This window comes from Nuphar pumila, chromosome 7 (genome assembly GCF_984573655.1).
Source record: "Nuphar pumila chromosome 7, dmNupPumi1.hap1.1, whole genome shotgun sequence".
Taxonomy (NCBI): domain Eukaryota; kingdom Viridiplantae; phylum Streptophyta; class Magnoliopsida; order Nymphaeales; family Nymphaeaceae; genus Nuphar; species Nuphar pumila.
In genome coordinates, this window is record NC_143255.1 from 33750205 (window position 1) to 33778057 (window position 27853).

Below are 27853 nucleotides of genomic sequence, written 5' to 3' on the forward strand. Positions count from 1 at the left end.
AAAATGTGTCACCAGTTGAAAAGCTTTTTAAATTAATCCCTGATTATTCTAGATTAAGAGTTTTTGGGTGCAAATGTTTTGTCTTTACTAACAAGAATGCTAAAAAGAATTCCTGTGCTATCTGTTTTTTGGTTATGAAAATTACCAAAAAGGCTATAGGTGTTTTGATTTTAAAAATAGAAAACTATATGTTTCAAGAAATGTGTCCTTAAAAAGGAAAATATTTTTTGACTTTGAAAAATCTAAGAAAATAACTGAGTATTCCTTTTTGTTGGATTTAATTCCAAAATATGATGATTGTGAATTCGATCTTGATGAAGGTCATGAGCTTAAAAATGATGTGAAATGATGTGGTGAATGAAGAACAATCTTATGATGATGAGATTAGAGAAGAACAATCCTGTAAGTCCAATCTAGGCATAGGGATCCTAAACGTCCATGTGTACTAGAAAAATACTCTGATATTGGAAACCAATTGAAAATACAAACTAGAAGGTCATTTAGAATCTCAAACCCTCCTGAGAAATTTGTGTCTTATGACTCTTTTTCACCTAAGTACCAAGCCTACATTGCATTAATACATTCCTATATAGAACGCTCGACCTATGCTCAAGCAAAAGAACACTCTGAATTGGTAGAAGCCATGAGTGTAGAGCTAGAAGCTTTAGAAAGAGTCAATACTTGGACTATTCAAGACATTCCACAAGGAAAGAAACCTATAAGTTGTAGATGGGTGTATAAGGTGAAAACCAAAAGTGATGGTACTCTTCAAAGATACAAAACCATATTAGTTACCAAGGGATACACACAAGAATATGGCATAGACTATAAAAAAACCTTTGCCCCAGTTGATGACTAGGACCTTAGTAGCCCTAGCCCCTATTAGGAGATGACTATCAGATAGACGTTAAAAATGCATTTTTTAATGAAAACCTAGTTGAATAAGTTTATATGAAAGCACTATCTGGTGTAACTATTCCTAAAGGAAAAACTCATTGTTTGGACAAAGCCTTTTATGGTCTTAAACAAGCACCGAAAGCTTGGTATGACATGTTTAGTCAAGTTATGCTTGATATTGGATTTCGATCTTGTTTGACTGACACAACATTTTTTGTTAAGATTTTTTATGCAAGTATTATTATTCTTCTACCTTACATGGACGACATAATCATAATCGGAGGGGACAAACAGGGAGTTGAAAACATTAAGAAACTCCTCAAGAAACATTTTGAAATGACTTATTTGGGGTTTTTAAAAATATTTTCTAGGAATTAAAGTTGCTTATTCTCCTAGAGGTTATCGATTGTTTCAGTCTAAATTTGCTCTTGATATTGTTTCAAGAACTTAAATCACGTATGATAAGAAGGTTGACACTCTCAATGCTGTCAATTCTAAGATGAGAATTGATTATGAAGAACCACTTGAAAATCCAACTCTATACAACCAACTTATTAGAGCACTTTCTTATCTTTCAATTATGAGACTTGATACAATACATGTTCACACAATCAGTCAATTTCAGCATGCTCTCACTTCTATTTACATGAGAGTTGTTTTGCATATTATTAAATATATTAAGACTTATATTTATCGAGGTCTTTTCTTGTTTGCTTCTTCCATATTAGATTTAATAGCTTATACTGATGCTGATTGGGGAAGTGATCCTAATAACAGATATTCAACCACAAGTTTTTGTGTCTTTTTAGGTGAATCAATGATTTTATGGCGGTGCAAGAAGCGGCAGGTCTCTCTCTTTTACTGAAGTTTAATACCGAGTCATGATTATAATAACTATGAAAGTGGTCTGGTTCAAAAGATTGTTGGTCAATATGGGAGTTCCAATAAAAGGAGTATCACGAATGTGTTGTGACAATAAAAGTTCTATCTACATTGCTAACAACCGGCCCTTTCATGAGCACACCAAATATATTGAAATGAACTATCACTATATACGAGAGGAGTATCTACATGGCACTTTCGATCAGACATATGTTATATCAGAGTACCAGTTGGCGGATTTCTTCACCAATACTCTCGCTACTCCTAAATTTCACTTTCTCTTAGGCAAACTTTCGATCATCCAACCGTAAGTTTGAGGGAGAGTCTTAAATTGTATATATTTATACATATTATATATATAATATATGTATGTCTATTTATATGTATATATACCAATATATGTATATGGATTATATACATATATACATATATATATATATTCCTATTTATTGTTGTAACTATTTTTTTTCTTTTAGTTTGGTTCTTTTTAAACTAGTCAACATAAAGTTGACTAGTCAATAGAGTTGTTGGAACTATTCTAGCTCCAATAGCTCTATTGAGCTCCATTGTTGTATATAAATAGGGGAGAACCCCTCTCTCTATGTAACGCTTCTTGCATATGCACTATAATAAAATATTATTATTTTTATGCTCTTGTGCACCCTTGTGTGAGTTTTGCGAATGTGCACCTTTGTGGGTTTGTGAGTGAACTCCATAGTGGGTTCCCTTTTTGGTGATTGTCCACATTTGTACCAACTTGGTGGACTTTGTTGGTGATATTTGAAGACTTACATAACTTAACAATCGTTACTATGGGAAATGGCGATACGAGTGTGTATCGTACGATACAACCTTGTATCATACCGTATCGTATGACACATACTTTAAAAATGGTTGAATCGTTTTCTTTTTTTAGTTTTAAAGACCTCTTGAGGGCCGACTCTCTCATTTGTGTAGAGGCCATTAGAGGGGTATCCATGTACCCTAAGAGTCATGAGAGCGATTTGGGGGCTGATCCGTGTGCAAGGAAGAGGGATTTTGCGGTTTGCTTAAGTAAACTTCGTTATTTTGTTTTTGTTTATGTAATATGAAAGTATGAATCTTGTAGCATGTTCTTAATTGCAAGATATTTAAAGTTTTGTGTTGTTCTTGTGAGATAGTTGATGTTTGATGATGTCTTATGCAGCTCATAGAGACATAAATGCTTCATATGTAATTTTATGGTTGTATTTTATTTAATTTATCATTGCTTCATGTGTTATGATTTTTTTAATTTTTTTGCTAATTTTTCTGGTTTTTCATGATTTTTTTGAAAATTTTGGAAACTTTTTATTAAAAAAATTATGATTTTTTACAATACTATATGTATTTTATTTTAGACCCGACTGATACGGGTACCGATACAATACTTACAACCTTGTTCTAAACAATTGTTCTTCTAAATCAAATTTCATATGATCCATTTTTCCCAGGTCACCAAAAAGTTCTTTTGAAGCAGCAAAAGCAATTTGTTCAAGGGCCATTGATATTTCAGTTTCAGAATTTTGAAAATATTAAAAAACTGTTTCCAAGTTCTTCTTAAAGTCCTAAGGTTGTAAATGGACATGAAGTGGATATTCTTGGTTGAAAACAATATCTGCCTATGTTATGACTTAACAAGACGTGCTTCCAACTTCAGGGCCTGCAGCCCAGTTGGCAGAAAACAAAATCACTACTAGGCAAGAAAGTGCACAGTTGCAATTCTTGAAGTCTCAAATTATACAACTGAACTAGTTCAAACAATCAAAACTAGACATGAAAAATAAAAGAAAACAAACACATTATATTTATGTAATAATATTTTTCAACATCATTATTCAAAGAAACAAGCACATTAGAAATTCTAACATGACATAATATCTCAATCAGGTGATCAACTATGTGTTCCTGTTTCCTTGCAAGTGATGTTCCCAGTCCTTGTCATTTTTGTTGTACAACCATTTTTCTCTAACCCCCCAACAAAGAAACGTTTTTGTGCTTAATACAACAAAATATATGTAAAAAATGAACAAAAAAGTTGAGAATACATGTTACCTATGGACAAGTGGCCGTTCAGCTATGCGTAGAAAGGATATGAGACGGTCCGTCAAGCTCATTGCACCACGTATGCCAACCCAAAAATGAGCAATTTTTCCAATCAATCTTAAAAAACCTCCTTTTCGTCCCAAATCTGCTAGGATTGCCACCAACCTGCTTGTATATGTGAATTCATGAAAAGATAGCACATACAAAAAGGATATTCAGAACTTAAACCTACAAAGGAAGAGTTTAAAACCTTATTCTTGCTGACCTGTCATAATCTACTTCCCCATTATCCTTGATAGGCACCACAGGACGAGCAATAGAGATTGCTTTCTCAGCTAGAGTACTCACTAGATTGTTCTTGCTTCCGCCCTGCAATCCATCCTCAAGCTTCTTGTCTTCCTTCAAATCTTTTACCATGGATGTTCCAGAAGATGAAACATCAATTCTGTGTCTCTCAAGAGGTTTCTTACTCTGTGGTTGCAAATAATGTCAGTCCAAATTCATACACGTGCATAAGCACACTCACATGTATACAGAGGCATGTGCACACACACCACAGAGTTTAGTGCTGATGGGGAAACTTGGAGTAGATGGTTGCAGGAGCCCAGGTTGAGTAAAAAATTCCACTTTTTCTAATGATTGACAGTGATCAAAATGCTGAAAGTGTGCACACACAAACTGTTTTTGATGGGGAACCTGGGGTAGAAAGTTGCAGTAGCCCAGGTTGATTCAAAAAGTCCAATCCTCTAACGAGTGACAGTCATCAAAAAGCTGAGACTTGTCTATAGTTGACCCGAATAAAGATTCAAGCAACTCATTTAGTTAAAATTTTCCTGAACCAAGTAAACCATAGCAAGGCCCAGTCAGGTCTGTAAAGTTCCCAATTCATAATGAAAGAAAAGTAGAACTAAGACCACTCATCTACAACTTGCCTTGGTCATGCAATGTCAAATACAAACCTGACTTGGAAATTCTCACAGTAAAAGACCAATCTCACGCAATGACTTGGATTCAGCAAGTTAAACACAAGCTTGACTTTCACATACAATAATCCATACAAATGCCAATACCACAGAATATGTATGAAACGAAAGGAAAAAATAGTTTGACAAGCACCAATACGTGTTTGTTACCTGATGATGTGCTAATATGGCAGTAGCACCCAGAGCAGTTGTCACTGCTCCTACCATTACTCTATCAACATTAAGATTGTTGGCAGCCATGTCCTTGTTCAGTGAATAATTTGCATTATTTTGAATTTTTGTACTAGCAAGATGATCCAGCTTCAAGTTAGAATCATGTTGTGTGATGCTCTCTCTCTTCTCAATAACAGCTTGATGGCTGGTGTCTTTCCTCCCACTGTCGTCATGCCTACTGTCCATATGAAAGTATTGTCCAAGAGAAGCTAAGCTGGAACCCACAATGACACCAATTGGTAGAATCTTCTGCAAATGTGATGTACTCTTAGCAGCCACTGAAATGGCAATTATAATATTTTCCCCTCTGAGTGTGTCAAGCTTTGTGGAAGCATTGGCTTTGGGATGTAATGACCAGGTTCGATTTTGTAAAACATCATGTTTTGCTACAAGTGAAACTGCACTGGCAAGTTGCTCAATTTCATGCCTAATGACTAGCTCAATCCAATCCTTATCAGGAATTCCAAGCTTGCGAACAACTTCAACTTCAATGGAATTTAGTACAATACTCTTTGCCATACATGCCAACTCCTCTACCTCATCATTACTTGGTTTACTTTCTTCTCCACAATTGTCTGAATTACTGATATGTTCTGATGTCTGAGGTTCAAGTTCTGTATCAAGTATTGCATACGATGGCTCAATAATTTTCTCTACATCAATATCAGGTACTTGTAAAAAAATTTGCCCACCACTTGCTCTATTGCCTTTACCTAGAAGATAATCATTATCCTCTAGATTATCAAAAAGCTTCCATTGGCCTTCATCTGGAAAATATTCAAGTAAAAGGTCATTATTGGAAGCGAAATCTAAAGTTCTATTTAACGGTGATCTGGCAGAGTGGGACCGATTGGCAGATGAATCACCAAATGGGTTTACAATTATATGTAGTGGAAATTTGTTTCCGCTTCCATGTTTGCCGTGTTTACTAATAAAAACTCCATAATCACGTAAACCATGCTTCCAGCCATTACTTTCCTCCCCTTCAGCATGAACAACACCAATACCAGCCAGATCCTCCAGTTTATCAATACCAACACTCGTATTTTTTTGAGGCTCACAATTTTCCTTATTCAAAGATAAATTAAGACTGTCAGTGAACCCAGATCGGCAACTTGCATCCTCTCCAAACATGGAGCCTTCCGCTTGCCTGGATTCTGACAACATATTTACTTGATCTGATTGTGTGGCATCTAAGCTATATGGCACATTATCACCATTTTCCTTATCAAGTTTATCACTGCTTGAGTTATGAACAGAGAGAACTCCAGACTCCTGATGTTCATTTACTTTTTCTCCATCACTGTTTTCATGATTACCCTTTTCCCACTGATCAATTACATTTTCAATGACTCCGAAGACACTGTTAACTGCCATTTGGGTGGAATCATCAAAACCAGTCAAGGCATCCAACGCTAGATAAACACTACCAATTGAGGGAGGATCAGGAGGGGGTAAAACAGATGGAAGTGGATCTTGAGCTTTCTTTGAGGAGCTTTGTTTATTCTCATCTACTGAATCCTGCATATGTTTATAAGTATTCTTCTCAATGCTATTTAATTCCTCATTTGCCACCTCAACCCTGATTGATGAATTATGCTTACCTTTGTAAGTTGGACTCCTATTCTCTGTCTCAGCATCCTTTTTCATACCATCACCCCTAAGATTATCCCCTCCTGTTACAGTGTCATGTGAATTCCCTCTGTGAAGCACATCATCGGCCCTAGGAACATTTTTTTCTTCAGATCCTTTTTTAAAGTTTTCTTCATTGATTGTTTCGTTGCCACTATCACCATTTTCTGAAGTATGAACAACTTTTTCTTCCAGTAAGTCATTGCCAGCAGAATTTTGCAATGAACCAGCAGCATTATTTGTCTCTGAGGTAATTATGCTATTACCTGACAAAACCTCAGGTTTAGAACCTGAAGACTCATTTTCCTGCAATCTAGAGGAGAGAATCTCTGAAGACACTGACCTCATGACTGAATCATCTCCACCAACAGAGTTGTCATCAATCACACTGGGTGATCTGTCATTGGGTGCACATTTAAAATGATCAGCTTTTAACCCCAGCTCGCTTTCTCCTGAATCATATTTATGCAAGGACTTGTCTTCAGTATCGACAAGATTATTTATGCTCTCACGAGATTGGTTAGTAGCTGATTCTCCACCTTTGTTCGAAAGCCCTTCAAAAATTTCTGCAAATTTTGACTTCACTTCAACTGGTAGGCTAGGTACCCATCCAAGATTAACGAGTCCTGTAATATTTAATTTTGTTCCTTGTGTTTGGGCTAGCTGAGAAACAGCAGTTGTTAGTTTCACATGAACATTTTCTGGAACAGCCTCCTGCAAAGCTTTCAACAATGTTTCTCCTCGTCCTACTGCAGCCAAAACCTAAAGAGAACATGTACATTAGTTTATCACATAGATTTCGAGAAAACCAAGGGACCACAAATCAAAGAATTAAAAAAAAAATGTTGAAGTGCTTCATCATGAAAACATTATGTAGACCAGTTTGGAGACCAGAAAATCAATCATAGATACATACAATGACATCCATCTGATGTATATGCAGTTAGGCTTCAAAATATCAAAGTTTTCATGGAAAAAAGAAAGTAAAATTTACTGTGATAAGCATATATGAGATCATTTTTCATATTTACATTTTGTATGACACAGCACTTACTGTTTCTTGCTAAAGCACCCCAGTTATGACCAACATTGTGAATTTTGTTTCATATTGCATTAAAAACCAATGATGTAACAAAGAGAATTCATAACCTTGAGGAAAAGTAAAAGAAGGGCTAAGCACCACCACGACATTACAAACAATTTCCACATGGTAGATCTATGAAATCAACACTCATAACAGTGAATTGGATGCTCTTTTTTATGCATCTAAATCTAATCAAAGTATCCCATATGAATTTTCAAGTAGTTTTAATAATATAAATTAGCAACAGGAAGAATGCAAACAAACAAAAAAGAACACCTTCTTTTTCTGTTCATCTCCCAATGTACCAGGCATGGTAACATCGAGCATCTTCATCACAACCTCTGCTGTTTGTAATATTTGGCTCGTTTCAGAGTCACCAGAACCATCATCAGGTCTCTTGTCATCTGAGTTGTCATCAACAAACTCAGCCCGCTGGAGTACATGATCAACCCCAACCTGTTGAGGTTGTATTCTTCCAGAGCTGGTCCTTCCCAGTAAATCAGTTCTTGACTGTAGATGCATTCCAGTTTCATTTCTGAACCTGTAATCTCTTTCTTCAGTCTTGAGATAATTCAATCGCCCATTGACAGTATTGACTTTATAATTCAAAGATGATTGCGTATCATCGCTGGAGCTGCCACTCCCTTTCCTCATTAAAATATTTTCACCTGAAGTTCTTTCATTAATCAACATCAAACCTTTTGAAGGATTAAGAGCAATATCTGCTTCCTTTACTAGAGGATGACACCCCTTCAAAAGTGCAAGTTCTACAGCTGAGAACCACTGCCACAGATAACAAATGCACAAAAGATCATGGTCATTCATGGAGGATAATTTCCTTATAAAGGTTTAAAGCATTGCTGAGAAAAAAAAATAGTTTAAACAGAAAAACACGAGACAAGTGGTGTAGTTTAAACAGAAAAACAGAAGAGACAAGTGGCAGCTGCCATAGACAAGACCTTGTAGATTAAACACTTAATGAAAGCACTTTTGTGCCATTAAACATGTGAAACATAGAGAAAATATTGCCCCATATAACCCTCACATATTTTGTCACACAAATTCATGAACATCATCAACAGTAACCCCTCTCTACATGAGGGACAATCAGTTGATAGGAATATGGTCTCTGTTTAGAAGTGTTTGACAGCAGCAGATGATGACCGTCTGCATCAGAGTTAGTGAAATGGGAAGCAGCGCATTCTCCCAACTGCCAAAGAAAATTTTACTATGAGAAGATCTAAAGTTTCATAACTTAAAAAGTGAATAAACAGAATGAACTGCAAAATGACTGTTAATAAGATGTTTCCAAGGTCCACTCATAAGACACAGAAGCAGCTTTCCATTTCAACCACCAAATCACCAACCAAAGCCATGCCTCACTAATCAACAATACCACCTACCTCCATGGACCTCAAGGTACAAAACCAGGCCTACAGCAGGGTCAGTTCTATGTTACAAACATCACAAAAGAACTCACTGACTCACCACAAACATTTCTAGGATGAGTCCTAGCAATCTTAATCTTCATTAAATGATAAAACATCATCAACTACATCGACATATAGCGTCTAGAAATTGATAGTCCATTAACAGAAGGGTAAATGGCCTTGAACTCAAAGAACAAAAACAAAGTTCCACCAACTTTGCAAACCACTTATGCTTTATCTTCATGATAAATAGCCAAAATCTTAAATATCAACTACGTGAACAGCATGCAGGCTTGTGCAAACTATCTACTGATACATCTTATGTCCCACTCAAGAAATGGTAAACTAAAGTACAACCTAATAAATAATTTACTCAGACATATTAGTTCTTGCCATGAAGTATCCAGAGTCCACATCCTAGCCAACCTACCATCATCTAGCTACACGAAGAGAGCAGTGTTCCCCTGAACCTTTGGTCTCTAAAACTAGTCTTGAGCAGCAGCTGCAAATTCTCTCCCCACCAGTGGTTGAACTGGCAATCAATATCTCCTTGGACCAAGGCAAATTAAAGTAGAGACTATGCAGCAATCTCTTCATGCTGCATCATGTCTGTTGAGAAAAGGTGAACAAAATTAGGGTATGCAACAGGCTGGCCTGGCCAGTAAATTGGCCTCAGCCATCCTACACAGACCAGGCTGCCTGACCCAATGCCCATCACTAAAAATGGTGAGCAACAGGCTCGACTTGTCAAGCCCATAAAAATGCATGGGCCAACATGCAATTTGATATGCTGTGGCCTTATCAAACCCAGGCCACAAAATGGTCAGGACATGAGAAAGCCAGTCTGGGCATATAATGAGATTAAAAACCTGGCCTCTAACCAACCCAGATGGGCCTGGATAGCCAAACCTTATTGCAAAAATGGCCACTCTCTCCACTCCACACCTCATTGAAACACCAAATTCATACAAACTAACCATCATTTGATTAAGCGAGAGGATTCAATGCAATGGCATTCAAAATAGCTTCACCTCATTGAACGGAAAAATATTGCGCAAAAGAAGATCTCTGCCTTTTCAAACCTTTGCTTTGCAGCGGAAGCCGTGCGAGTTTCGTAGACTCTTCTGGGCTCGCTCCAAAGAAGAGTCTACACTTCCTTTCACTTGCAGTGAATAATATTGCTGTAACGAAGCTTATAGAAAAAAGAAAGACGATTATATCCAATCAAAACCTCGCCAAGTCTCTAATTAGGGGCTCCATCACGTTAGCCAATACGAGGAGTGGCTGCTCTTTATAGTATGAACGAATCCTAATTAGTTAGCTTGGCACTAGGAATTGTCTTATCAAAAGGCGTAAGTGCAGCAGTTAAAATTTCATCCGCATCTGGCTTGACGAGTGCTTTCTCATCCAGTAAATGATCCATGAGAAAGGTGACAGGATTCAAACCTATGGCAGGCCCGCCCTTGCCCTGTTTAAAATAAGATAAAAATGTAGTGAAATAGTGGAAAATACAAAAACAATGCCACTAAGGGATTTACAAGATTACAATCACAAAAGTGCATAAACACAAACCAATGCCATTAAGGCCTTACAAGATCACAACACACTGTGCACAAGCACAAGTCCACTATAGGACAAACAATAGCCATCATGGGGCAACAACACAAGCACTAAGTGCATATAAAACATTGATGAACTAAATAGAAAAACATAAAATGTAAAAAATATTCATCTTTATTGAAGATAAATGTTTAAAAGAAGCATTATCTATACAAGAGGGGTTCAACCCAACGGTCATAAAAATGACCGTTGGGGAGCCCCAACGATTCTTTGAGAGAATGCTCAAAGAGCCCTTGATCTTTTGGAAAAAGGACCAAGAATAAAATAAAATAAAATAAATAAAAAATAAAATATTGTCCCTAAAGGACATATTCTAGTACAAGGGAAAAAGACCAAAATACCCCTAACAATAACAAAAGAAAAAAAGAAAAAAATATACTATATATAAGTATATATATACATAATTTTAACACCCCTCCTCAAACTTACGGTGTGTATATCAAAGGTTTGAAAATAAAGCAAAGATTCAATGGGAAGAGTCCACGTCTTCAAGTGTCTTCAACAAAAATCTCCATCTTTATGATATATTAGAGAGTTTTATAAATACAAAGCTTCAAATGTCTTTTATTGGTGATCATCTCCAATCGCCTGCATCAAAGATATCCTTTCTCAATCCATCGCATCTTTAAGAACCTTAGAGAAAATAAAACAAAGGTCCCAACTACAAAAAAAATGTATTCTAACCAAATAGTTATGAAGTTTCAAAACAAATATATATATTTTAAACAAAAATAACATTCAAGAAAATTTTTTTTAAGCAAAGTAGTGATAATTTTTAAAAATATTAGATAACCATTAAGAAAGATAAGAGGAGCATACCTAAAAAGAGAATTTGTTATGAAATCAAATTTAGACAATCATAAACTCAAAATCAACATATTTTTTCAAGAAAACATAAGTATTAATCATAAGGGAACTTAATCACTAAAAAACATATCAATTATCAAGAAGAGATAAACAATGATGTATTAATAATATTCTAAATTTTTAAAAAAACTCTTCAACTAAACCAAATCATCAATTTGTACTAAAACGCATACAAAGTACAACACTAAAAAAGAACACCCAAGAAAGGAGGAGTTAATTAAATTTATGCATGCAACAACAAGATAATCAATATGAAGGACACATATATCCAACATGCAATTAAAGCATATTTAATGCATATAAGACGACAATAAAAATAACTATTTTTATCAATAAAATACACATAAAATGCATGATTTTAATTTAAAGAATCAAATAGCCTTTAATTATGAACAAAAGTGTCCACCAATATCAAGTGGACAACACACAAGTGTTTTCGTAAGGAACACACTCTCAACACCTACAAAGGGGCACACGTAAGAAGACTCACAATATAAAGAATAAGATTTTGTTAAACATCACAAACATGCAAAAAATGTTTGAAATTTTTATCCATAAACATCTTTCGTATAAGGAAAAATAAGTAGTAAAAGATTAGCAATTTCAATGAGAGATTTTGAAAACCCACATAACAAAGAAAACAATAATTGCAAATCAACACTAATTTGCGAAAAATATTAAGAGATTTAAATTCTCACAAATATCAAGAAGAGATCTTTTGCAAATATCAACAATAGTTTGATCATCACAAGCAATCACCTCACTAGGCCTCCAAACCTCAAACATCAAGTGTATCAATGACTAGAACAAGAGAATAATCATCATGCCACTAAAGGGCCAAAGACATGTTAAAATATTGTGTATATATTTATACCTAACTGATATACGTATATTTATATAATATAATATATCAACGATATTTTGGCCAGTTAATAATATGTAATTTAGTACGGTCCAATAGGGACTGTAAAGTCTTTTTTGTTTTTTATTTGTAAACTCAAAAGGACTCTTGTATAGACAGTCCAACTAGTCGTTGGACTGCCTCCCTTCAAAGCACGCCTCACCCTACTATGTAAGACATGCTTTTTCTAAAGCATTTTGTATGTTAATACTGTAATGAAGTATGTGGAAATATAATCCAAGAATGTAACAAGCATTAACCAAGTCCAATAATGGACATGCATGATGGTACAAGGAAAATACAAACAAGAAATCCACAGTGGGACAATACAAAAGCCTTAAGAATAAAAATCTTTATTGAAGAGAGCTTGAGAAGCATTGAAAATACAAGGGGAGAGGTCCACCATTTATACAAAAAAAGGAGGGAGTAAGAGACCATTGGGGGCTCCCAACGACTCTATGGTGGGACCCCCAATGTAATTCAAAAAAGAAAATAAAATAAAAAAGAAATAAAAAAGAAAAGTTACAAAAAAATCTAACCTAGTAAAATAGTTGTTTCTAGAAACAACTATGTGAAAAGACTAAAATACCCCTATCGGGTATTCTAGACAAGATTGTATATATATATATATTTAACACCCCCCTCAAACTTTATAGAGAGATAACCGAAAGTTTGTTAAGGAGAAAAATAAAACGAGAAACATGAAGAACTTTGGAGAAGAAATTCGTCAACTGGTACTCTGATGTGACATATGGAAACGTAATAGTTCCTCTAAGATATTCGTCATGTACATAGTGACAGTCCATCACAATATGCTTAGTACGCTCATGGAAGGTGTGGTTGCTTGCGATGTAAATTGCACTTTTATTGTCACAGCACATCTTCGAAGATATGGAGATGACTATGCCCATATCACTGAAAGACTTCGAAGCCACACAAGCTCTATGGTCGTAGTGGCCATGGCATGATATTCAGCTTCAATTGAGGATAGAGATACTTTGTGTTGTTTCTTGCATCTCCATAAGATCATAGAGTCACTTAAAAAACACATAGAAACCTGTAATTGAGACTCTATCATTGGGATTTTCACCCCAATCAGCATCAGTTGGTGGTAAAGAGTAGGATCTTTGAGTAAAGTCTAGGATCTTTGAACCTCAATTTGGCATTAATGACTTTGGGGGTTTCTATCTTTTTATCATGTGAAATATCAGACTTAGTACAAATGTCAGCAGCAAGTTTCATTTGAGAAAGAATGTACCCTCTGAGAGAGTCCACAACTTTAATACCTAAGAAGTATCTTAAGAATCCTAAATTAGACATGTCAAAATTTTCTTTTAAAATATTCTTAATGTCATTGATTCTTTGTTTATCACTTCCAGTGATAATCATATCATCTACATAAAGTAGAAGAATAACCACCATAGAACCTGTACTTTTCACAAAAAGAGTAGTGTCAGTATAACACGAATAAAAACCCAGATGAGAAAGAATGTACCCTCTGGGAGAGTGCGCAACTTTAATACCTAAGAAGTATCTTAAGAATCCTAAATCAGACATGCCAAAATTTTCTTTTAAAATATTCTTAATGTCATTGATTCATTGCTTATCACTTACAGTGATAATCATATCATCTACATAAAGTAAAAGAATAACCACCATAGAACTTGTACTTTTCACAAAAAGAGCAGTGTCAGTATAACACGAATGAAAACTCAGATGAGTCATCACGTTACTAAATTTATCATGCCAAGTTTTTTGAGCTTGTTTTAGATCATATAAAGCTTTTTTAAGTTTAAGAATTTTTCCTTTTTCAATGCAAACCCCCGACGGAGGATCCATGTAAACTTATTCACTTAATTTACTATTTAAAAAAATATTTTTCACATCTACTTGATAAATGGGTCAATGTTTAATAGATGCAACGACTATGAGAGTCCTAACATTAGTCATCCTGGCAACCAGGGCAGATGTTTCTTCGTAGTCAATACCATACTCTTGAGAGTATCCCTTAACCACTAGTCTAGCTTTGTAACATTCTAAAGACCCATCACTCTTGGTCTTAACTTTGAAAACCCATATGCATCCTATAGATTTCTTTCTTATGAGTAATGAAGTTATCTCCTAAGTTTTAGCTTTTTCATTCAAGAGCACTAAGTTTTAAATTCATAGCGTCAACCCATTGCAGAAGATTTGTTGCTTCATTATAATGAAATGGTTCATGAAATGAATGTAATGCAATTAAACATGACCTATATTTTGGTGTTAATGTGTCGTATGATACAAATCTATTTGGTGGATTGGAAATACGATTGGATCTCCTAAGAGAGGTTTCCTCTAAGTTTGAATTTTGGGAATATTTTTCTAAAGCATTTAGAGAATTTCTTTGATCACGCCGAGTATAAGTTTGCATAAGTCTATCAACAATATCATCATTTATATGTATTTCTTCTTCCATATTACCATTTTCATTGACATTTAGAGGGTTATCCCCTTCGTCATTCATAGAATTATCACAAGAGTTCAACTCTTCTTGTGGTAAAAGATCAAATAAAAAAGTATATTCAACTTCATTGTTGTCTTTGGTCTTCTCAAAATCATTTTCATTTTCGAAAAAGGTTACATCCTTAGAAACATATAGTTTGTTGTTTTTAGGATCAAAACATCTATATCGTTTTTGGTTCTCTATAATCTAAGAATACACATTAAATAGCTTTTGGAGACAATTTATCTCTTTTATGAAAAAGGACAAAGCACTTACAATAAAAAATTCTTAATCTATTGAAGTCGGGTGTTCTTTCAAATAATTTTTCATAGGGGGATATGTTTTGTAAAGACGATGAGATCATTCTATTTATTAAATAAGTTGATGTTAGAGCGGCTTCGGCCCAAAAACTTTTTGGAATGTCTTTAGAAATAAGTAATGTCCTAGTGGTTTCCAAGATGTGTATGTTTCCTTTCGGCTAATCCATTTGTTGAGGAGTTCTTGGACATCATTTTTTATGACAAATTTCATTTGTTTCTAAATAATTTTGAAACTCATTTAACAAATATTCACTACCCGAATCGGATCTAAGGATAGAGATGTTGCTTGAAAATTGATTTTTGACAATCATATAAAAGTTTTTAAAAAATAAGAAGACATCAAATTTGAAATTAAGAAAGTATATCCATGCGTATCTAGTGAAATCATCAATAAACGTCACATAATATGAGTATCCTCATTTTAATATGACTGGAAGAAGGTCCCCAAACATCCAAATGCACTAATTCAAAAGGTATCTTAGAAATGAAAGTTATATTTGGAAAGGGAGTGGATTTCATTTTTCCAAAGATACAATCCTTACAAGCAAAATTTTTCTCATTACAAAATTTTTTCCCAAAGGGAAAAAGGTACATTTTAGAGAAACTTAGATGTCCAAGTCTTTTATGCCAAGTTTTAATATTTTTATTTTGAACATAATTACAAAAAGAGTTTGAAGGAAGATTTAAATAGTTCATATAGTAGAGATCTTCCTTCCCATAGCCTTGCCCAATCAGCTTCCCGGACTGAAGATCCTGGAGGTGAGGAAGAGGCAATGATGGCACCGATGTAGATGAAGATTTGAATAGAATTTGAAGTGTCTCCGATAATTGAGCTAGTGAAAAAGAATCATTTCCTTTGGTTGGTTCTTCCTTCCTTGGTGTAGTTTCTTCGACGGAAGCAACTTTGTTCTTTGGAGTTTCATATAACTTGGGACAATTAGGCCTTATATGTTTCAGTTCATGACAATGATGACAAATGGCTTTCCTATAGCCTCCATTATAGCTATTTTGCCTTCCAAAGTGTGAAGGCTTATAAGTTTTAACATGATTGTCGAGCTTGGACACAGCTAATACTTCATCTCCTCCTTTTATCATGCCAAAACGAGTTTTCTCTTGGCATATTTCAGCAACAGCATCCTCTAAGAGAAGAGGCTTAGATCTATGAACGAGGGAAGATCTAACTTGTTCATATTCGGGCCTAAACCCGTGTAAAAATTAAAAAAAAATCATTTGTTCTCTTTTAAGTTCAACATCTTCACTAGCCACCCATTTGGGTTCTAGAAGAGATAATTCATCCCACAAGGGACTAAGGGTGCTAAAATAATTGCGGACACTCATGTCTCCTTGATTAATGGTACACATTTTTTCTTGAAGAAAAAATTATCCCGCAAGGTCTTTTTGAGTATACATACCTTTCATAAAAAAACATGCCTTGTTTGCTTTACGGAATTTGGCTATGTTGACGCATATCTTGAGCTCCACGTTGTTTATGAACCATGCAAGGATTTTTGCATGTTTACTTTCCCAATCCTCTATCTTGGATTGGTGATCTTCAATGGCTTTAGGGCGAGCATTTCCCTCTAGAACATTTTCTTGTCCTCCTTCCATTTTGGTAAGTTTGAGTTGTGGTTCCGGAATGGAGGCCATCACGTATCCCCAAAGTTTTTTGCCCTTGAGGTTCTTCTCCATGGCGGATGCCCACATCATATAGTTGGTGCCGTTTAACTTAAAGGAAAGATCAATCTTATGCTCATTCTCCATAGGAACTTAGAGAGAGGATGAGCAAAAAGTATGGAAGAGATTCTCGAATCACAAACTATCAATAGATAAATTTAACAAAAATCAAGAGCACTACCTTGCTCAGATACCATGTAATGAAGTATACAAAAATATAATCCAAGAATGCAACAAGCATTAACCAAGTCCAATAATGAACATGCATGATGACACAAGGAAAATACAAACAAGAAGTCCACAATAGGACAATACAAAAGCCTTACAAAGGCAACACAACAAGTAAAGAATATAAATCTTTAGTAAAGAGAGCTTGAGAAGCATTGAAAATACAAGGGGAGAGGGTCCCCTATTTATACACAAAAACGAGGGAGTGAGAGACCGTTGGGGGCTCGCACACCGTTGAGGGTACCAATGACTCTACGGTGGGACCCCAAATATAATTCAAAAAAGAAAAATAAATAAAAAGTTACAAAAAAAGATCTAACCTAGTAAAATAGTTGTTTCTAGAAACAACTATGTAAAAAGACTAAAATACCCCTATCGGGTATTCTAGACAAGACTGTACATATATATTAACAAATATAAAATTTATTTTTACATTGTGATCTTATGGATTTTGTGCCTTTGTGCTCTTGTGGAATTCGTGCTTTTGTATATTTTTTTAATGAGATTGTCATCGGTCCATTAGAGACCATAGTATATTTGTGCACTTGTATAGCCCTTCATTGACATTATGATTGTACACTCTTGTTTTTTTGCATGGTATCAGAGCTAGGCTCTTAAAGTGATGAAAGCCATCATGGGATTGTTCTTTTTGTAGTGGTGTTCTTCAATCTTTAGTCATCAAACATAAGTCTTCTTCATTATGGGAGAAAGAGATTCTGCCTCCATCATCTCCTACAAGCTCAACGAAAACAACTATTTGATGTGAGTGACTACTATGAAAAATCATATCAAAGTTAAAAAACTTTGGGGGTTTGTTAGTAGAACCACTAATGAACCTCAACTTAAATTAACAAGAAGAGAAGGAGATCAAGTCAAAGTCATATCCGAAGAAGGGAAAAAAAAACTTTGCAAGAATACCAAAACAAGTTAGAGGATTGGGAAGCTATCAATGCGCAAATTCTCTCATGGTTCATGAATACCATGGAGAGCAAGATTACCACCAAACATCATCAAATTTAAAAGGGCATATGATGCATGAATCTTCCTAAAGAGCACATTTATTCAAAAGGATATTGCTAGGTTATATTATCTTCAAAACAAGGTACGTATTACCAAACAAGAAGATAAAAGTGTAAGAGACTTTTATGGTATTTATATCCTATTTGGGATGAACTAGCCTGTCATGAAACACCAATGAGAAAAGGTAATGTCACTAAGTGACTAAGAGATGCACAAGCATACAAACAATAGGCCACTAATGGGCAAAAATACAATAAGCCACAAAGTGGCAATTGACAAACACAAAATGAGAGAAAGAAGGCTAAAAAATATGAGAACTATTATTGAGAAAAGCTTAAACAAGCTTCAAAATTACATGGGGCAAAGCCCCTTATTTATACACAAAAGGGACACAAGGAAGGGCTCCCATAGAGTTGTTGGAGGGGTGTGATCGGGTCCAATGTCTCTATAGTGGACCCCTCCTATTATGATAAAAAGAAAAAGAAGAAAAGCATATCCCTAATGGATATGAGTGGTATATTGTGAAAAGACTATTTTACCCTTAGTGGGTATTACAATATATATATATAGAGAGAAATATAACCCAAGAATGCACAAGCATTCGCAAAGTTCAATATTAGATAAGCACTATGGCACAAGAGAAATATAAGTAGTCCACAAGGGACTATACAAAAGCCAAAAAAGAAATAAAATCTTTAGTAGAGAGAGCTTTGGAATGCCATGAAATACACGGGGTGAAGTCCCCTATTTATACACAAAAGAAGAGTGAGAGGCCATTGGGGGCTCCCACATGGAGTCGTTGGAAGCCCAAATATGACCATCGGGGGCCCCAATGACTTAAAAAAGAAAAAAGAAAAAAGAAAAAAATACAAAAAAGAATCTACCTAATTAAAATAGTTTATAAAAATAACTATGTATGGAGGAGGATTCTTGTGGAAGACCCAAAATGATTTTCTTTGTTGGTTCATATCGCCGACCCCAATTGTTTTGGGATGAAGGCGTAGTTGTTGTTGTATAAAAATAACTATGTAAAAAGACTAAAATACCCCTATTAGGTATATATATATATTTTAACACCCTCCCTCAAACTTTACAGGAAGATAATTAAAAGTTTTTTAAGAAGAAAAATAAAACAAGGCGCAGGAAGAACTTTGGTGAAAAAGTCTGTCAAGTGATACTCTGACGTGACATATGCAATGTAATAGTTTCTCTCAGATATTCGCTACGTAGATAGTGACAGTCCATCTCAATATGCTTAGTACGCTCATGGAAGGTATGGTTGTTTGCGATGTAAATTGCACTTTTATTATCACAACACATCTTCGAAGGTGTGGAGATGACTATGCCCATATCACTGAGAAGACTTCAACGCCACACGAGCTCCATGGTTGTAGTGGTCATTGCACGATATTCGACTTCAGTTGAAGATAACGATACTTTATGATGCTTCTTGCATCTCCATGAGATCATCGAGTCACCTAAAAAACATACAGAAACCTATAGTTGAGACTCTATCATTGGGATTTCCTCCCCAATCAGCATCAGTATAAGCAAACAAATCAAGTGAAGAGGATGAAGAAAGGAAAAACCCCTTGGTTATGGTATTCTTGATGTATCTGATGATTCTTAAGACAACACTCATGTGTACAGTGGTAGGAGCATGTTGAAACTGACTGTTTGAATGAACTGCATGAGTTATGTCTGGCCGAGTGATGGACATGTAAGAGATCCAACAAGTTGACGGTAAGGGGTAAGATCTTCGAGTAGAGTCCAATCTTCCAGTTGCAATTTGGCATTAATGACTTCAAGGGTTTCTATCTTCTTATCATCTAAAATATCAAACTTAGTACAAATGTCAGCCGCAAGTTTCATTTAAGAAAGAATGTACCCTCTGGGAGAGTACGCAACTTCAATACCTAAAAAGTATCTTAAGAATCCTAACTCAGACATATCAAAAATTTCTTTTAAGATTTTCTTAATGTTATTGATTTCTTACTTATCACTTCCAGTGATAATCATATCATCTACATAAAGTAAAAGAATAACCACCATAGAACTTGTACTTTTCACAAAAAGAGCAGTGTCAGTATAACACGAATGAAAACTCAGATGAGTCATCACGTTACTAAATTTATCATGTCAAGTTTTTTGAGCTTGTTTTAGATCATATAAAGCTTTTTTAAGTTTAAGAATTTTTCCTTTTTCAATGCAAACCCCCGACGGAGGATCCATGTAAACTTATTCACTTAATTTACTATTTAAAAAAATATTTTTCACATCTACTTGATAAATGGGTCAATGTTTAATAGATGCAACGACTATGAGAGTCCTAGCATTAGTCATCCTGGCAACCAGGGCAGATGTTTCTTCGTAGTCAATACCATACTCTTGAGAGTATCCCTTAACCACTAGTCTAGCCTTGTAACGTTCTAAAGACCCATCACTCTTAATCTTAACTTTGAAAACCCATCTACATCCTATAGATTTCTTTCCTATGGGTAACGAAGTTATAAAGTTTTAGCCTTTTCAAGAACACTAAGTTTTAAATTCATAGATTCAACCCATTGGAAAAGATTTTTTGTTTCATTATAATGGGATGGTTCATGAAATGAATGTAATGCAATCAGGCATGACCTATATTTTGGTGTTAATGTGTCATAGGATACGAGCCTATTTGGTGGATTGGAAGTACGATTGGATCTCATAAGAGAAGTTTCCTCTAGGTTTGAACCTTGGAAATATTTTTCTAAAGCATTTATAGGATTTCTTTGATCACGCCGGGTATAAGTTTGTATAGGTCTATCAACAATATCATTACTTATATGTATTGTTTCCTCAATATTTTCATTATCATTTTCATTGATACTTAGGAGAATATTCCCTTCATCATTCAAAGAATTATCATAAGAGACTAACTCTTCTTGTGGTAAAAGATCAAATAAAAAAGGTATATTCAACTTCATTGTTGTCTTTGGTCTTTTCAAATCCATTTTCATTTTCTAAAAAGGTTACTTCTTTATAAACATATAGTTTGTTATTTTTAGGATCAAAACATCTATATCCTTTTTTGGTTTTCTCCATAACCCAAGAATACACATTCAATAGCTTTGGGAGACAATTTATCTCACAAGAGGCTAAGAGTGCTAAAATAATCACGGACGCTCATGTCTCCTTGCTTAATGGTACAAATTTTTTCTTGAAAAAAAATTGTCCCGCAAGGTCTTTTTGGGTATATATACCTTTCATAAAAAACCATGTCTCGTTTGCCTTGCGGAATTTGGGTATGTTAGCACATATCTTCAACTTCACGTTGTTCATAAACCCTTGGATTGGAGATCATCAATGGCTTTGATGCACACAATTCCCTCTAGAGCTTTTTCTTGTCCTCCTTCCATTTTGATAAGTTTGAGTTGTGGTTTCGGAATAGAGCCCATCACATATCCCCAAAGTTTTTTGCCCTTGAGATTGTTCTCCATGGTGGATGCCCACATCATGTAGTTGGTGCCGTGTAGCTTGAAGGAGAGATCAATCTTGTACTCACTCTCCATAGTGACTTAGAGAGGATGAGTAGAAAGAGTGGAAGAGATTCCCGAAATACAAACTATCGATGGATAGTTTTAGCAAAAATCAAGAGCACAACCTTGCTCTGATACCATGTAATGACGTATGCAGAAATATAACCCAAGAATGAACAAGCATTCGCAAAGTCCAATATTGGACAAGCACTATGGCACAAGAGAAATACAAGTAGTCCACAAGGGACTATACAAAAGCCTAAAAAGACTACACAAGCATGAAAAGAAATAAAATCTTTACTAGAGAGAGTTTTGGAATGCCATGAAATACAAGGGGTGAAGTCCTCCATTTATACACAAAAGAAGAGGAGTTAGAGGCCATTGGGGGCTCCCGCATGGAGTCGTTGGGAGCCCCCAACGACTCTATGTTGGGATCCCCAATGCAAATTAAAAAAGAAAAAAAATAAAAATAAAAAATACAAAAAAGAATCTACCTAATTAAAATAGTTGTTTCTAGAAACAACTATGTAAAAAGACTAAAATACCCCTATCGGGTATATTGTGTATATATATATATATTTTAACATATATATATATATATATATGTAATAACAATATATTTGAACACCCCCCCCTCAAACACACGATGAGATCACCGAGAGTTTGCCAATGAGAAAATAGAAACGAGGTAATGACAATACTTTGGTGAAGAAGTCCGCTAGTTGATACTCTGAAATGACATAGGATAGTTGAATGAAACCCCGTAAGAATTAATCTCGAACATAGTGGCAATCCATCGCTATATGCTTTGTTCATTCATGGAAGGTGTGGTTGCAAACAATGTAAATAGAACTCTTGTTATCGCAGCACAACTTCGAAAGAGTAGAGAAAGAGATGCCAATATCTTTAAGTAAACTTTTCAGCCAGACAAGTTCAGTGGTGGTGGTGGCCATCGCTCGGTACTCAACCTCTGTGGAAGAAAGGGACACTTTCTGTTGTTTCTTACATCTCCAAGAAATTAATGATTCTTCTATAAAAACACAATAACTTGTTGTAGAAATACGATCATTGGGGTTACACCCCAATCAGAGTCAGTATAAGCAATTAAATTAGGAGATGAAGAGGAAAACAAGAATAACTCTTTTGTTATGGTTTCCTTTAAATATCTGATAATTCTCATGACAACTACCATGTGAATCGAAGTAGGAGCAGTCTGAAATTGGCTTGCACTGTGAACAACACGAGTAATATCTAGCCTGGTAATAGACAAATATGTTAGTGATCCAATCAGCTGACGATAAGTAGTGGGATCTTCTAAGGGAGTTTCATCATTGACTCTCATCTTGGCATTGATTACTTCAGAAGTTTTCACTTTCTTTTCGTCAGTTAATCCAAATCGAGCAATAATGTATGATGCAAGCTTCATCTAAGATAGAACATACTTTCAAGGAGAATATGCAACTTTGATCCCTAAAAAATACCTTAGAAATCCAAGGTCAAACATATCAAAATTATTTTTGAGAATATTTTTAATAAGCTCAATTCCGTTTTTATCATTGTCAGTGATGACCATGTCATCGACATATAACAATAGGATAGTTATGTGATTTCTTGCAGACTTAACAAATAAAGCAGTATCAGTATAACAAGAGGTAAAACCATTAGCAAGAACAACTTTACTAAAATGATCATATCAAGCTTTTGGAGCTTGTTTGAGACCATAAATGGGCTTTGTTAAGTTTTGAGATTTTTTTCTTTACCAATCTCAAGACTCGACGGAGGATCCATAAATACTTCACAAAAATTCTCATTTAAAAACATATTTTTAACATCTAGTTGATAGATAGGCCATTGTTAAATAGATGCTAAAGCTATCAAGGTTCTTACACTAGTCATCCTAGCAACGGGAAAAGGTTTTCTCATAATCGATTTCATATTGTTGAGTGTATCCTATAGCAACTAACCTAGCTTTATATCTTTCTAATGTCCTATCGTTCTTTTTGACTTAATAAACCCATCTACATCCAATAGTTTTTTTGCTTAATGATTGACTTACGATGGTCCAAGTGTTGGCTTTGTTAAAAGCTTCTAGTTCAAGTTTCATAGCATCAACCCAATATGAATATTGCTTAGCCTCACTAAAATTGGAAGACTCATGGTAGGAATGTATCATCATTAGACAAGTTCTATAATTTGGAGAAAAGGAATTATATGACACGAATTTTTGAGGAGGTCTACTATTCCTAGAAGATCGCCTAGGTTGGGTTTCTTCAACTTGATCTTCTAAGGAGATATCTTGAGAGTATATATCGACAACACTTTGATGTTCATTACCCTCACGCCGAGTATACACATGTATATCATTAGGATTTTCATTGTGAGAATCAACAATTTGATGTGATAAATCAATATTTTGATGTGAATTGTCATTACAAGTATGATCACAAATTAAATCACTTTTAGACTTATTTCTAGGTAATAAGTCAAATAGAAAAGAATAGTCAATCTCTTATTTAGACTTTTGAATTTTAAAACCATTTTGTTCTTCAAGAAATGTTACGTTTCTTGAGACATAAAGTTTGTTGTTTTGGATATCATAACATCTATAACCTTTTTTATTTTCACCATAGCCAATAAAAGCACATTCAAGAGCTTTTGGTGCTGGTTTATCTTGTCCTTGAAAAAAAACAAAGCACTTACAACAAAAAACTCTCAATCTTTTAAAATCCGAAGATATTTTGAACAATTTCTCAAAAGGAGAGATTTTTTAAAGAAGAGGAAGGCATTCGATTTATGAGATAAGTTGCAGTAAGAGTGGCTTAGGCCCAAAAGCTTTTTGCAACATTTTTAGAAACAAGAACAGTTCTTGTTGTTTCAATGAGATGCTTATGTTTCCTCTCGGTAAGACCATTTTGTTGGGGAGCTTTTAGACAAGATCTTTGATGTATAATGTCATTTGATTTAAGATGGTTTTGAAATTCTTTTGACATGTATTCTCCTCCGGAATCATATCTAAAAATGGCTATGTTGTTTTGAAATTGATTTTGAATGAAAGTATAAAATTCTTTAAAATTGAAAACGACATCAGATTTGTTTTTGATAAAATAAACCCATATGTATCTAGTAAAATCATCAATAAAAACAAAATAATAGGAATAACCTCATTTAGACATAACAAGTGTCAATCCTCATACATTTGAATATACTAGTTCAAATGGTCTTTGGAAATAAAATTGCTATGTGGATACGGAAGCGAATACATTTTCCTGAGGATATAATCATTGCAAGTAAATGTTTTTTCATTATAAAATTTTTTCAAAAATGAAAAAAGATACAACTTGAAAATACTAGAGTGACCAAGCCTTTTGTGTCAAGTCTTAAGATCTTTAGATTGAACATTATTACAAAAAGATTTGGATGGCAAAGACAAAAAATCCATGTAATATAGGTCTTCTCTTCTATAGCCCTGCCCAATCCGCTTCTCAGACCGGAGATCCTGCATATAGCAATTGGTTGGTGAAAAAGAGACACTACATCCAAAATATGTGATTTGAGAGACTGAAAAAAGATTTAAATTAAGTTTTGGAATGATTCTAATTTTTGGCCATAAACTTTTTCAAGGTTTCCCGTTCCTTCAACATCTAATGATGTTCCATCGATCGTAGAAACGAAGGATTTAAAAGAATTGAGACTTGGTTTTGATAAAAGAGATGCATTCGGAGTCATGTGGAAAGAGGCACCTGAATCAAGAATCCAAGAGGACATACCGGGACTTGATGAGATTGTGGCACCGAAGGTGGAAGGTGTGGAAGAATTGATCCTCGTGAATTGTTTGAGAGTTTCGATAAGTTGTGCAATGGAATCCTTTATATCTCCATCTCTTTTTTATTTTTCACTTAAATTCTTGGACACTCTCCAACGAAAGCTACATTTCTTTTGACCTTAGGACAATCCGATCGAAGATGACCCGATACAAATAATTTCTCTTCCTCCACCACTGTTATTTTTTCAAAAGTGAGGAGATTTGTATGTCCTCATATTATTTTCCAGTCTAGATACCGCATGGACCTCATCGATATCTTTCTTAAGAGCCAAGCGAGTTTGTTCTTGGCACAAATCGGCTAAAATTTCACTAAGAGGGGTAGAGGCCCTATGAAGAAGGGACCCTATTAATTGTTCAAATTCTAGACGAAGCCCATGAATAAATTAAAAAAACCTCTTTCTCTCCATTTTCTCTTGCCTCATAGCAATAACACTTCCTTCCCATTGTGGTTTGAGAAGAGAAAGTTTATCTCATAATAGGGATAAAGCACTATAGTAGTCTCTAATGCTCATGTCCTTTTGCTTGGTTCCTCTTATTTTTTGTTGCAAAAAGAAATGTCTAGCAAGATCTTTTTTAGTGTACATACATTTCATAAAGAACCAAGCTTCATTTGCTTTTTTGAATTTGGTAAGACTGGCGCATATTTTGAGCTCCACATTATTCATGAACCATGCCAATATTTTGGCATGCTCACTTTCTCAATCTTCAACTTTAGATTGCTACTCTTGAATAGCTTTAGCTTTCTCTTCTTCATTCAAGGGCTTTTCTTCATTTCCCTCCTTTATCGTAAGTTTCAATTGTGGTTTCGGAATGGTTCCACATACATATCCTTGTGAGGTTGTTTTCCATGACAGCCACCCACATTCTATAATTTGTTCCATTCAATTTGAATAACAGATCAATCTTTGTATTGTCGGCCATCTTGGAGGAATTTGATGAAGAACAAAAGAATGACACCTTAAAATTTACTCAAACATAAGAGTACTCCAATGATACTTTCACAACCAATGCTCTAATACTATGGCATAAAACACCAATCAGAAAAGGTAATGTCACTAAGTGACTAAGAGATACACAAGCATACAAGCAATGTGCTACTAATGGGCAAAAATACAATAAGCCACAAAGTGGCAATGGACAAACACAAAATGAGAGAAAGAGAGCTAAAAAATATAAGAACTATTATTGAGAAAAGCTTAAACAAGCTTCAAAATTACATGGGGCAAAGCCCCTTATTTATACACAAAAGGGACCCAAGGAGGGACTCTCATAGAGTCGTTGGAGCCCCTCCAACAGTCATATTTATGACCGTTGGAGGGGTCCAATATGGTGGACCCCTCATATTATGATAAAAAGAAAATAAAAAAAGGAAAAAAGAAAAAGAAGAAAAAGAAAAGCATATCCCTAATGGATATGTGTGTTACATTGTGAAAAGTCTATTTTACCCCTAGTGGGTATTACAAAATATATATATATACATATATATATATATATAACAATATATTTTAACACTAGCTATGTTAGAACCAAACTGGGAAGGTTTGACTATTGAAATGAAAAAATTACAAGTTGAAAGAAAAAAACCTTTTCTCTTTTCTTTATGGTCTCCGACCAGAATCCTTGTTTCATAGGACTTCGACTCATTCTATAAGTGAGGATATTGCTCAAATTTGTCAAGAAGAAACAAGACTTGGAATGCACAATATCAAGACCCGGAAATTTTGTAAAAACTTATAAACCACCTCACTTTAAAAGAAAATTCAATAGATAAGGACATAATGGGAGAGAATACAAAGGAGGATACAAGGGTAAAATTAATTGTTATCATTGTAAAGAACCGGGACATATAAGACTGGATTGTCCCAAGCACAAGAAAGTGGCCGTCGTAAGTGAAGAACCTTAAGAATCAAAGAAAGGGGGCAACTTCAATGATTTAACAATTGCCCAAATAGGGGAGGTCGTCTCACAAATTCTTAAAGTCACTTCTTCTACATCTGGTGCCACCATCTCCTCTTTTTCTCCTCCGAGTAAGTCTTCTTGGATGGATTCGGGACCTTCTTTTCATATGACTCATAATGAGGCTCTATTATCTGATTGCACTAATTCATATTTTTCATGTGTATCAAATACCAATGGTACTTCTTTGAAAGTTAAAACTATAAGAAACCTCAACAATATCTATAAAAAAAAAATTATCCAAATATGAGGGTTATTCCAA

General features: G+C 34.9%; 1 protein-coding gene across 4 annotated transcripts in view; it reads right to left on the minus strand.

Moving 5' to 3' along the window:
• The window catches only part of LOC149831840 (uncharacterized), an 86637-nt gene that overhangs the window by 46842 nt on the left and 11942 nt on the right, over positions 1–27853 (minus strand). For 2 of the 4 annotated variants that reach the window (XM_090014174.1, XM_090014177.1), the window contains exons 2-5: positions 8032–8538; positions 4977–7433; positions 4094–4314; positions 3853–4008 (exon numbers count right to left, since the gene is read on the minus strand). In XM_090014174.1, coding sequence (XP_089870300.1) covers positions 3853–4008; positions 4094–4314; positions 4977–7433; positions 8032–8538 — 3341 coding nt within the window. Of the gene's footprint in view, positions 1–3852; positions 4009–4093; positions 4315–4976; positions 7434–8031; positions 8539–10267; positions 10458–27853 lie in introns of those variants that run through there. The other 2 variants (XM_090014176.1, XM_090014175.1) reach the window with 2 other exon arrangements.